General features: G+C 42.1%; 1 protein-coding gene across 2 annotated transcripts in view; it reads right to left on the bottom strand.

Moving 5' to 3' along the window:
* The window catches only part of SUZ12 (SUZ12 polycomb repressive complex 2 subunit), a 51,145-nt gene that overhangs the window by 24,030 nt on the left and 14,755 nt on the right, over positions 1-12,360 (bottom strand). For both annotated transcript variants that reach the window (XM_066363777.1, XM_066363778.1), the window contains 2 exons: positions 9,088-9,137; positions 1,425-1,510 (listed from right to left, as the gene is read on the bottom strand). In XM_066363777.1, coding sequence (XP_066219874.1) covers positions 1,425-1,510; positions 9,088-9,137 — 136 coding nt within the window. The remainder of the gene's footprint in view (positions 1-1,424; positions 1,511-9,087; positions 9,138-12,360) is intronic.

Here is a 12,360-nt window from a genome sequence, read left to right as displayed (position 1 = left end):
CATCTTGAACCAATGTATTAACAAGTTAATGGCTGTCAGGGAAGAGAATTTCTATGCCTGAAAGTACTGTTACAAGAAATAATCGTTGCCCTGGCTGGATATCTCAGTTGGTTAGAGCATTGTACCGGTACAGAGGTTGAATGTTTGATCCCTCGTCAGGACACACACAGAGATAGATCGATGTTTCTGTCTCTCTTTCCCTTCCTCTATCTCTAAAATCAATAAATAACCTGACCTACGGTGGTGCACTGGATAGAGCTTCTGTCTTCTGTCTAGAACGCTGAGGTCACCAGTTCAAAACCTTGGGCTTGCCTGACCAGGCGGTGGCGCAGTGGATAGAACGTCAGACTGGGATGTGGAGGAACCAGGTTCAAGACCCCCAAGGTCGCTGGCTTGAGCCCACGCTGGGGTCACTCAGTTTGCTGTAGCCCCCAGTCAAGGCACATGAGAAAGCAATCAATGAACAACTAAGGTGCTGCAACGAAGAACTGATGCTTCTCACCTCTCTCCCTTCTTGTCTTGTCTGTCCCTGTCTGTCCCTCTCTGTCACAAAAACAAAAACAAAAAAACCCTAAGCTTGCCTGGTCAAGGCACATACATGAAGCAGTCAATGAATAGCAAGAGTGAAGCAAGAGTTAATACTTCTCATCCCCCACTCCCTCTACTCTGTAAAATCATAAATAAAACCTTTAAAACCAATAAATAAAAAATTTAAATAATAATAATAATAATAATACTTTTTGGAAAAACTCTAAGCCAGTGGTAGTCAACCTGGTCCCTACTGCCCAGTAGTGGGCGTTCCAGCTTTCATGGTGGGCGGTAGCGGAGCAACCAAAGTATAAATAAAAAGATAGATTTAACTATCGTAAGTTGTTTTATAAAGATTTATTCTGCCAAACTTAGCGAAAATCCAACATAAAGTACTTGGTAAATAATTATTATTATATGCTTTAACTTGCTGTAACTCTGCTTTATAAATTTTATAAAGTAAAGTTACTTTCCTACTTTATAAATCACCATTACTGTGGAACCTGTGGGCAGTTAGAAAATTTTACTACTAGCAGAGGTACAAAAGTGGGTGGTAGGTATAAAAAGGTTGACTACTCCTGCTCTAAGCCCTTATTTAAAATTTCAATGGGTACAAGTATCAAAAAAATAAGCTGAAACTGAAGTGGTAATAGCTGAATTTATGTCTTAAAATGCTACAGGACAGCTTCTTCCCTTGTCATATTCCACACATATACCTATAGTCAGATGGGGAAAAACACACAGAGCTGGAAGCATGGGAAAGAGGTTATCAGTTTTACAATTCAGGCACCAACATATGTAAAAACTTTCAAGGTTTAAAAACAGTATATATGTATAAGCATGTTCAGTTTAAAATACTATTCTACTTAATCTACCAATATCATTTTATATGTTACCTTTCTTTTTTTGTGGCAAACTTTCACAAGCAGGACTTCCAGAGTAACGGAATTTTGTTCATTTTCTGAGTTTTGTGATGGCTTATCTAAATAGAAAAATCAATACTTAAAATGTATTTTAAAAAATATATAAATACAGTACTCATTTTGCTAAGAAGTCTAGAAATTTCAAACAAAAAAGACTTCCTATAATGAAGGCTTCTCAGTTTATTCATTCTTTCCACCCCAAAATCAGTTTCAAATTGAAGCAAACAATTAAAAAGTCTTTACATAGACACTTAAATAAACTTTTCATAAGATAATTACTATTACCCTTTTTTTTTAAGAGAGAGAGAGAGTCAGAGAGAGAGAGAGAGAGAGAGAGAGAGAGAGGAATAGATAGGGACAGACAGGAACAGAGAGAAATGAGAAGCATCAATCATTAGTTTTTCGTTGCGACACCTTAGTTGTTCATTGATTGCTTTCTCATTTGTGCCTTGACCGTGGGGCTACAGCAGACCAAGTAACCCCTTGCTCAAGCCAGCGACCTTGGGTCCAAGCAGGTGAGCTTTGGTCAAACCAGATGAGCCCGCGTTCAAGCTGGTGACCTCAGGGTCTCGAACCTAGGTCCTCTGCATCCCAGTCTGATACTCTATCCACTGAGCCACTGCCTGGTCAGGTTATAATTACCTTCTTATATACTGTGATTTTCTTTTGATTCTAATAATGGTTCAATTATTTTAATAAAAACAAAAAAATTTCCAATTCTGTAAAGATTTGACAATTATAATAAAAGAATGTAATAAACTGCATTAGTCTGTACTTCTCAAAAAAAGTTGTTTTTTGACAAACACAAGTAAAGATTCTTGGTAGAAAGCACAAATAAAATAGTTCAGGAGGAAAACAAAATGAAGGAGAGACAACCACACAAAATAAACATTAAAAATATTTTCCTTCTCCCAATATCTATCATTAAAAAATTACTTAGTTTTAGCTACATTTAAACTAGTTACTATGATAGATGTTTCATTTTGAATGCAGAGATGTTAAACTAAAAAAATCTTTGATTGGACTAGGACTCATAACCAGAGATAAGAAAATGGATTTCAAAAAATAGTCTATGTTGTAAAAGTTACATAATACACACATCATATATCATTTAAAAGAAAAATACGTATTATTTGATCTTTTCCCCAGAATTTCTCTAAAGGCTTAATGGGATAGTAAAAATTAAGATACTATTTACTACCTAGAGAAATTTCTTGGTACACAAAGTTTAAACATTTTAATCTTAAAATACAGTCTATATTCTCTGTATCAACAAATCCTTCTGCAAATTAAAGTTCCAGAGTTCTTTTATATAATATTTCTTTAAATCTCAAAGGCATTATCAGTTCAAGACTTTGAATATTTATTAATTCATCAAGTTTCAATAATATGTAGAAGTACAGAATAGATGAATCTATAAACATACAGAAAAAAATTTTGTCGAGACTTTAGACAATTTTTTCTATTTAAGAAGCTTCTTCTCGGCCCTGGCCGGTTGGCTCAGCGGTAGAGCGTTGGCCTGGCGTGCGGGGGATCCGGGTTGGATTCCCGGCCAGGGCACATAGGAGAAGCGCCCAATTGCTTCTCCACACCCCCCCCCCCTCCTTCCTCTCTGTCTCTCTCTTCCCCTCCTGCAGCCAAGGCTCCATTGGAGCAAAGATGGCCCGGCACTGGGGATGGCTCCTCGGTCTCTGCCCCAGGCGCTAGAGTGGCTCTGGTCGTGGCAGAGCGACGCCCCCTGGTGGGCAGAGCGTAGCCCCTGGTGGGCGTGCCGGGTGGATCCCGGTCGGGCGCATGCGGGAGTCTGTCTGACTGTCTCTCCCCATTTCCAGCTTCAGAGGAAAAAAAAAAAAAAGAAAAAGAAAAAAAGAAAAAAAAAAAAGAAGCTTCTTCTCATGCAGGATATGTGCATAAAATGCATTTGCATCAATCTCTTTGAAAGTTATATCCAGGATAAAAATACTTTAATATATTTATAGCAAAAATAATCCAATGCCTAAAATGCAAAACAAACAAAAAACCTCTCCGAACATTACTCATCACAAAAATAGCACCCTAATAAACCTTTGTGTATTCATTCTAAGCAGTTTCAAATAGTAACTGCTAAACAAAAAGTCTTTAAACAAAAAAAAAAAATCAGATTTTTGGCCCTGGCCAGTTGGCTCAGCGGTGGAGCGTCAGCCTGGCGTGCGGGGGACCCGGGTTCGGTTCCGGCCAGGGCACATGGGAGAGGCGCCCATTTGCTTCTCCACCCCCACCCCCTCCTTCCTCTCTGTCTCTCTCTTCCCCTCCCGCAGCCGGGGCTCCATTGGAAGGATGGCCCAGGCGCTGGGGATGGCTCCTTGGCCTCTGCCCCATGCGCTAGAGTGGCTCTGGTCATGGCGGAGGAACGCCCCGGAGGGGCAGAGCATCGCCCCTGGTGGGCGTGCCGGGTGGATCCCGGTTGGGCGCATGCGGGAGTCTGTCTGTCTCTCCCCGTTTCCAGCTTCAGAAAAGGAAAAAAAAAAAAGAAAAAAGGCTTCTTAAAAATATTTCTTAAAGGCCCTGGCCGGTTGGCTCAGCGGTAGAGCGTCGGCCTAGCGTGCGGAGGACCCGGGTTCGATTCCCGGCCAGGGCACACAGGAGAAGCGCCCATTTGCTTCTCCACCCCTCCACCGTGCTTTCCTCTCTGTCTCTCTCTTCCCCTCCCGCTGCCAAGGCTCCATTGGAGCAAAGATGGCCCGGGCGCTGGGCATGGCTCTGTGGCCTCTGCCTCAGGCGCTAGAAGTGGCTCTGGTCGCAACATGGCGACACCCAGGATGGGCAGAGCACCGCCCCCTGGTGGGCAGAGCGTCGCCCCTGGTGGGCATGCCGGGTGGATCCCGGTCGGGCGCAAGCGGGAGTCTGTCTGACTATCTCTCCCTGTTTCCAGCTTCAGAAAAATGAAAAACAAAACAAAACAAAAAAATATATATATATATTTCTTAAAAAGAACAAAACCCAGGCCCTGGTCGGTTGGCTCAGCGGTAGAGCGTCAGCCTAGCGTGCGGAGGACCCGGGTTCGATTCCCGGCCAGGGCACACAGGAGAAGCGCCTATTTGCTTCTCCACCCCTCCGCCGCACTTTCCTCTCTGTCTCTCTCTTCCCCTCCCGCAGCCAAGGCTCCATTGGAGCAAAGATGGCCCGGGCGCTGGGGATGGCTCTGTGGCCTCTGCCCCAGGCGCTAGAGTGGCTCTGGTCGCAACATGGCGACGCCCAGGATGGGCAGAGCATCGCCCCCTGGTGGGCAGAGCGTCGCCCCTGGTGGGCGTGCCGGGTGGATCCCGGTCGGGCGCATGCGGGAGTCTGTCTGACTGTCTCTCCCTGTTTCCAGCTTCAGAAAAATGAAAAAAAAAAACAAAACAAAAAACAACCTATAAATATACCATGAATAGACAAAAAAGGCAATATATCTGCTTCTTCCCAAATTCCACTAATTTGATTATAATGGGAATTTTCTGGAAACAGAATTATCAACAAAGTTTACTTTCTCATTTACTTCAGTAACATAAAGAAAAAAAAACTTCGCCTGACTAGGTGGGGGTGATACAATGGATAGAGCATCAGATTGAGACGCAGAGGACCCAGGTTTGAAACCCCAAGGATGCCAGCTTGACCATGGGCTCTTCTGGTTTGAACAAAGCTCACGAGCTTGAGCCAAAGGTCGCTGGCTCGAGCAAGGGGGTCACTCGGTCTGCTGTAGCACCCCCCCTTCCCAGTCACGGCACATGAGAAAGTAATCAATGAACAAACTAAGGTGCCGCAACGAAGAATTCATGTTTCTCATCTCTCTCCCTTCCTGTCTGTCCCTATCTGTCCCTCTCTCTGTCACAAAAATAAAAAAAACTTCAAGTGAATTCTAGCCAATTTCCTAAAAAATTTTATTTACTGATTTTAGAGAAAGGGAAAGAGGGAGGAGCAAAAAAGAGGGAGTGACAGAGGCAGAAGGGGGAGGGAGAGAAGGAAAGAGAGAAAGAAAGAAAGGGGGGGGGGGGACATTGATTTGTTCCACTTAGTTATGCATTCACTGGTTGATTCTTGTATGTGCCCTGATTGGGGACTGAACCCACAACCCTGGTTCATCAGGATGACCCTCCAAGCAACTAAGCTACCTAGCCAGGAAGCAATTTTTGAACTTTACACATTTTGTCATGCAGACATGATAAGTTTTTTAATCAAATTATTTTCCAATTAATTTCAACTAACATTAACATTCAAGTAACATTAATTCAACTAATATTAACTAACCAAATAATATCAATCAGTAAATATTTTTCAATTAATATCCAGTGTTAATTTCAGTGATAATTTATGTTTTATTTAAGTTCCTGGAAACAAATGGCTCACAGACCCACAAAATTCAAATGATCAGATTCTAAAGTATTAGAGTCCATGTACTTTAGAAGTACCACAGAAAACCAAATAATGATGAATAAATATAAATAAAAATATTTTCTTCCTCACTGAATTAAAAAAAAAGACAAAATTCAATTTTTTCTTTTAAATTTTTCTGAAGTGAAAAGCAGGGAGGCAGAGAGACAGACTCCTGCATGCGCTCAATGGGGATTCACCCGGCAAGCCCACTAGGGGGTAATGCTCTGCCCATCTGTGGCATTGCTCAATTGCAACCAGAGCCATTCTAGCGTCTGAGGAGGAGGCCATGGACCCATCCTCAGTGCTTGGGCCAACTTTGCTTCAGTGGAGCCTTGACTGTGGGGGGGGGGGGGGGAGAGAAAGGAGAAGGGAAGGGTAGAGAAGCAGATGGGCGTTTCTCCTGAAAATCGAACCCAGGACTTCCACACACTGGGCTGACACTCTACCACTGAGCCAACTGGCCAGGGCCACAAAATTCAATTTTATAAAAAAATATTTTTTCTGCCTGACCAGGTGGTGGCACAATGGATCTAGTGTCAGCCTGAGGCACTGAGAACCCATGTTCAAAACCCCGAGGTTGCCAGATTGAGCAGGGATCATAGACATTACTCTATGGTTGCTGGCTTGAGACTAAAGGTCTCCAGCTTTAGCAAGGGATCACTGGCTGGGCTGGAGCCCACTATTCAAGGCATATATGAGAAAGCAATCAATGAACAATTAAAATGCTAAATCTATGAGTTGATGCTTTTCATCTCCCTTCCTGTCTGTCTGTCCCTGAATGTTTCTTGCTAAAAATAAAAAAAATGAAAAGAAACTTTAAAAATTCTATTATTTTCTACTTATGACCTCTGGAAAGATGATGGCTCTGAGTTGGATGAGATATTATACGGCTTTTTTTTTTTTTTTTTTTTTTTTTTTTTTTTGGTATTTTTCTGAAGCTGGAAACAGGGAGAGACAGTCAGACAGACTCCCGCATGCGCCCGACCGGGATCCACCCGGCATGCCCACCAGGGGCGATGCTCTGCCCACCAGGGGGCGATGCTCTGCCCCTCCAGGGCGTCGCTCTGCCGGGACCAGAGCCACTCTAGCGCCTGGGGCAGAGGCCAAGGAGCCATCCCCAGCGCCCAGGCCATCTTTGCTCCAATGGAGCCTTGGCTGCGGGAGGGGAAGAGAGAGACAGAGAGGAAGGGGGGGGGGTGGAGAAGCAAATGGGCGCTTCTCCTATGTGCCCTGGCCGGGAATCGAACCCGGGTCCCCCGCACGCCAGGCTGACGCTCTACCGCTGAGCCAACCGGCCAGGGCCTACAGCTTTTTTTAAAAAAGATTTTATTTATTCATTTTAGAGGAGAGAAAGAGAGAGGTAGAAGAGGGGGAGGATGCATTAACTCATTGCTTCTTGTATGTGCCTTGAACTGGAAAGCCTAGGGTTTCGAACTGGTGACCTCAGCATTCTACGTCAATGCTTTATCCACTATAAAGCCACCATAGGTCAGGTTCATACAGCTTTTTAAAACAGCAACAGTTTGCCTGGCCAGGTGGTAGAGGCTAAGACGTGGATGACCTATATTTGAAACCCCAAAGTCACTGGTTTGAGCATGGGATCATAGACATGAACCCACGGTGGCTAGCTTGAGCCCAAAGGACACTGGCTTGAGCATGGGGTCACTGGCTCAGCTGGAGCCCCCTGGTCAAGATACATATGAGAAAGCAATCAATGAACAACTAAGATGCTGCAATGAAGAACTGATGCGTCTCAGCTCTCTCCCATCCTGTCTCTCTGTCCCTATCTGTCCCTCTCTCTGACACTCAGTCTCTGTCACAAAACAAACAATCAAAAAACCCAGCAACAGTTAGAGCCTGAAAAAGTACAGTTTAGAGATAAGAGCTGGAATTTCTGCTATATATATTTGATGTGAGCCAGATGAAAGTAACATTTGTCTCTGAGAATGATCTAACAGCATTGATTAATTTAACAATTTCAAAATCTTAAAACTTTTTTATTATTATTATTTTTATTAATTTTTAGAGAGGAGAAAGTGAGAGAGAGAGAAAGAGAGAGAGAAGGGGGAGGGAGGAGCAGGAAGCATCAACTCCCATATGTGCCTTGACCAGGCAAGCCCAGGGTTTTGAACCGGTGACCTCAGCATTCCAGGTCTACACTTTATCCACTGCGCCACCACAGGTCAGGCAAAACTTAAATGGATAGCAGCAAAGCAATGAGACAAAACTATAAACAATTTTATGTATAAGGTCTACCTACAATTTTATTTTATTTTATTTTTTTTACAGAGACAGAGAGAGGGATAGATAGGGACAGACAGATAGGAACAGAGAGAGATGAAAAGCATCAATCATCAGTTTTTTGTTGCAACACTTTAGTTGTTCATTGACTGCTTTCTCATATGTGCCTTGACCGTGGGGCTACAGCAGACTGAGTAACACCTTGCTCGAGCTAGCGACCCTGGATCCAAGCTGGTGAGCTTTGCTCAAACCAGATGAGCCCACACTCAAGCTGGTGACCTCAGGGTCTCGAACGTGGGTCCTCTGCATCCCAGTCCGACGCTCTATCCACTGCGCGGTCAGGCTCTACCTACAATTTTTAAAATCTTTTAAGGAAGAGTTTTCTAAAATTTGTTCCTCAGACAACTTAATTTTTTAGATTTTATTAATTCATTTTTAGAGGGGGGAGAGAGAGAGAGGGAAAGAAAGAGAGGGAGGGGGGGAGAGAGAGAGAAAGAAGGAAGGAGGAGCAGGAAGCATCAACTCCCATATGTACCTTGACCAGGCAAGCCCAGGGTTTCGAACCTGTGACCTCCACATTCCAGGTCGACGCTTTATCCATTACGCCACTACAGGTCAGGCAGCAACTTACTTTTGAGTTATCTTGGTGCTTTATTAAAATGCCTGCTCAACTCCACCAAATTCTAGCAGAGATGAGTCTTTGTAGGGTCCAGGTACATGGATTTTAAACGAAGTGTCAAAATGTTTTTAAAAGCACTAAAATTAGAGGACCACCACTATTTTTAAAGAGTTGCACATTACATCCTTCGATCCCATTATCAACCACATAAAGCAATAATGGAAGTCACTGGCGGGTCAACTAATGAGAAATTTAATTATCAGAATCAACATCTTTTCCATTAAGTACAATATAAATTATAAAATTACATACACAGAAAATAATTATTTTTTCATTCACAAAGCTGTTGTTAGAATGCCAGTATGTTTGCTTTTAAGTACATACCATTTTTGTGGAAGAAACCAGTAAAGGTAAGCTGCAGATGAGCTGACAAGCTAAACAAAACAAACAGAATAGTTTATCACTTTAATGCCCTATAATAATAATAGCCCAGACTTTAAACATTAAAATAAAAGCTACTTCAGGTAATTTATAAATATCTGATTCTCTTATTCTTAATTCTATTCAAGCCTATGATTCCATGTTTTTCCTGTTAAGTATGGTATCCAAAATGTGTCTATAGACATTAAAAAAAAAGAAAACCGTAACACAAAAATAAAAACAACAAAGGATAAGGCAGATAAAACAATCACTGAATGAGACACAAGGTAAAATATATTTTGCTTTATTGTTGTAGCTACAAAATGGGAACACATTTCCCTTTCCACCCCTCGAAAGTTTTTTGGTAAGTATCTGAGTATTTTAAAGGTACAGGAATTCAACCTTCTAACAAATTATGCAGAACCATCACTTTCTACTTCAACCCGGGGTGAAATACACAATTACAGAACAAAGGTATTGTAAATTTGAAATTTACTGTTTCAACATGTCATTTTCAATTTGTTTTAGAAGCACTAGAAAAGGAAACAAATTATAGTGATCCTATTTGTTTTGAAAATATCTGCTAACAGTGGAAAAAACTTTTTAAAAAATTTTTATTTTATTTATTCATTTTAGAGAGGAGAGAGAGGGAGGGAGGGAGGGAGGAGCAGGAAGCATCAACTCCCATATGTGCCTTGACCAGGCAAGCTCAGGGTTTTGAACCAGCGACCTCAGCATTTCCAGGTCGACGCTTTATCCACTGCGCCACCACAGGTCAGGCCAGTGGAAAAACTAAAATGTGATAAATAGAAACATCAACAGGCTTTTGTAGTACTTTTAAACTGCAAGACAAAGCAACCTATTTGTTGATCAGGAGCCATTCATAACTTTCAAGAACAGTTTCTGTAGTGTGATAGACATCAGATAGAGGGCTATAGTTGCCTTTCCTGGGGAAAGGGCAGCAGTACTGATGTCTTACTCAAGAAATTTACTAGTGTAATGAATAAAAGTAAATATATATAGTAGTTAAAGGGCAATAAGAATCCATAAAGGGTATGTTTTTGTTAACAAACAAAACAAAGTGATGGTGACAATCTAGGCATTCTTATAAGCAGAGGGTAAAGGTTATGCAAAGACACTGAGGCAAGACAGTATTCAGGAGTGAGTCATGACTGGAAATGTGAACATATTATAAAGAGGTTAGCTTTCTTTCTTTTTTTTTGTATTTTTCTGAAGCTGGAAACGGGGAGGCAGTCAGACAGACTCCCGCATGCGCCTGACGGGGATCCACCCGGCACGCCCACCAAGGGACGATGCTCTGCTCATCCAGGGCGTCGCTCTGTCGTGACTAGAGCCACTCTAGCGCCTGGGGCAAAGGCCAAGGAGCCATCCCCAGCGCCCGGGCCATCTTTTGCTCCAATGGAGCCTTGGCTGCCAGAGGGGAAGAGAGAGAGAGAGAGTAAGGAGAGGGGGAGGGGTGGAGAAGCAGATGGGCGCCTCTCCTGTGTGCCCTGGCTGGGAATCGAACCCGGGACTTCCGCACGCCAGGCCGACGCTCTACCACCAAGCCAACTGACCAGGGCCAAGAGGTTAGCTTTTTAACTTTGCCTGGGATTCCTTTTTCTTAATGAAATAAGAGGCGAGTAAGATATTTCAACAGAAAATGTAAGGATGCCTCTATGTTCTCAATGAGATAAGCCATAAAACAATGCTAAAAAAAACCCTACAGGTTAAAGGTCTTAAAGGGAATTTCTAGAATAGTGCTAAGAAAGGTATACCAGAATATCATTAGAAGACAAAATAACTATGGAAGAGTAGAAAGAAGTGTAAGGCAGAGTTAGTATAAATATGAAGGAAAAAGAAAGAATAATAATTATAACAAGGGTAACAAAATAAAAAAAGTACACAGTGAAATTCTTAAGAACAGGTAATTCATGTATATTATTCATTTTCTGAAATAAGACAGATACATTTTAAAAGTATATCAGGAGTGGGGAAGAGGCTTGGCTATAAAAGGCATGATGGAATTTTTAGAGTTCTTTTTCTCAACTATAATGGTTACCTGGCTATATACATTTGTTAAAACTCTATACAAAAAGAGTGTAAGGGTCCAAGCAGAGTTAGAAAGCATCAATACAAGAGGAAAACTAAGAATAACAATTACAACAAGTATAACAAAATAAAAATGGTATATAACAAGGAGTGACTTTGCATATAATTCATACTTCAAAAAGAAGGTACATAAGAGGATTGACTGTAAAGAAGCCTAAGAATTTTTCAAGGTGATGGAAATGTTCTGTAATTTGATTGTTGTGGTTATTTATGCAAGTGTATACACTTGTCAAGTCTCAAACTAGATACTTAAGGTGAATGCATTTTTTGAATGTTAATTATACCCAAAATTGATTTTGTAAGAAGTGTATCTCTATTTTCAACATCTACATCCCACTGTACTGAAAGATATCTAGTATTTTCCTGTAATTTCTATATTGTCACCTTACAAAGCAGAATTAGTGAAACTCCAAAACATCACTGCAAGATAGAGAAATATTCTATATTTTCCACATGTTGGAAAATACATTAGTCACCACCAATCTATTCTATTCTTAGTTGTTAACAGTTAAACCTTCATACTAAGACCATATTAATTTTCTTAAAAACTCTGTTTTGGATGTATCATTACTTTCTCCAAATTTTCTTTTTTTTTTTTTTTTTTGTATTTTTCTGAAGCTGGAAACGGGGAGAGACAGTCAGACAGACTCCCGCATGCGCCCGACTGGGATCCACCCGGCATGCCCACCAGGGGGCGATGCTCTGCCCCACCAGGGCGTCGCTCTGTTGCGACCAGAGCCACTCTAGCGCCCAGGGCAGTGGCCAAGGAGCCATCCCCAGTGCCCGGGCCATCTTTGCTCCAATGGAGCCTTGGCTGTGGGAGGGGAAGAGAGAGACAGAGAGGAAGGAGAGGGGGAGGGGTGGAGAAGCAGATGGGTGCCTCTCCTGTGTGCCCTGGCCGGGAATCGAACCCGGGACCTCTGCACGCCAGGCCGACGCTCTACCACTGAGCCAACCGGCCAGGGCCACTCCAAATTTTCTAATGAGTCTCAAATGCCAAATTTTTTGTCTTACTACAGTCTATATAACATGGCTCCCATTTCTTTATATCTCCACTAAAGCCTAATATAAAAAAATAGATTACAATGGTAAAATAGAGTAAGAAAACAGATCAGAATGATTAAT

Source organism: Saccopteryx leptura, chromosome 2 (genome assembly GCF_036850995.1).
Source record: "Saccopteryx leptura isolate mSacLep1 chromosome 2, mSacLep1_pri_phased_curated, whole genome shotgun sequence".
Taxonomy (NCBI): domain Eukaryota; kingdom Metazoa; phylum Chordata; class Mammalia; order Chiroptera; family Emballonuridae; genus Saccopteryx; species Saccopteryx leptura.
This window is presented reverse-complemented; position numbering and strand designations above follow the sequence as displayed.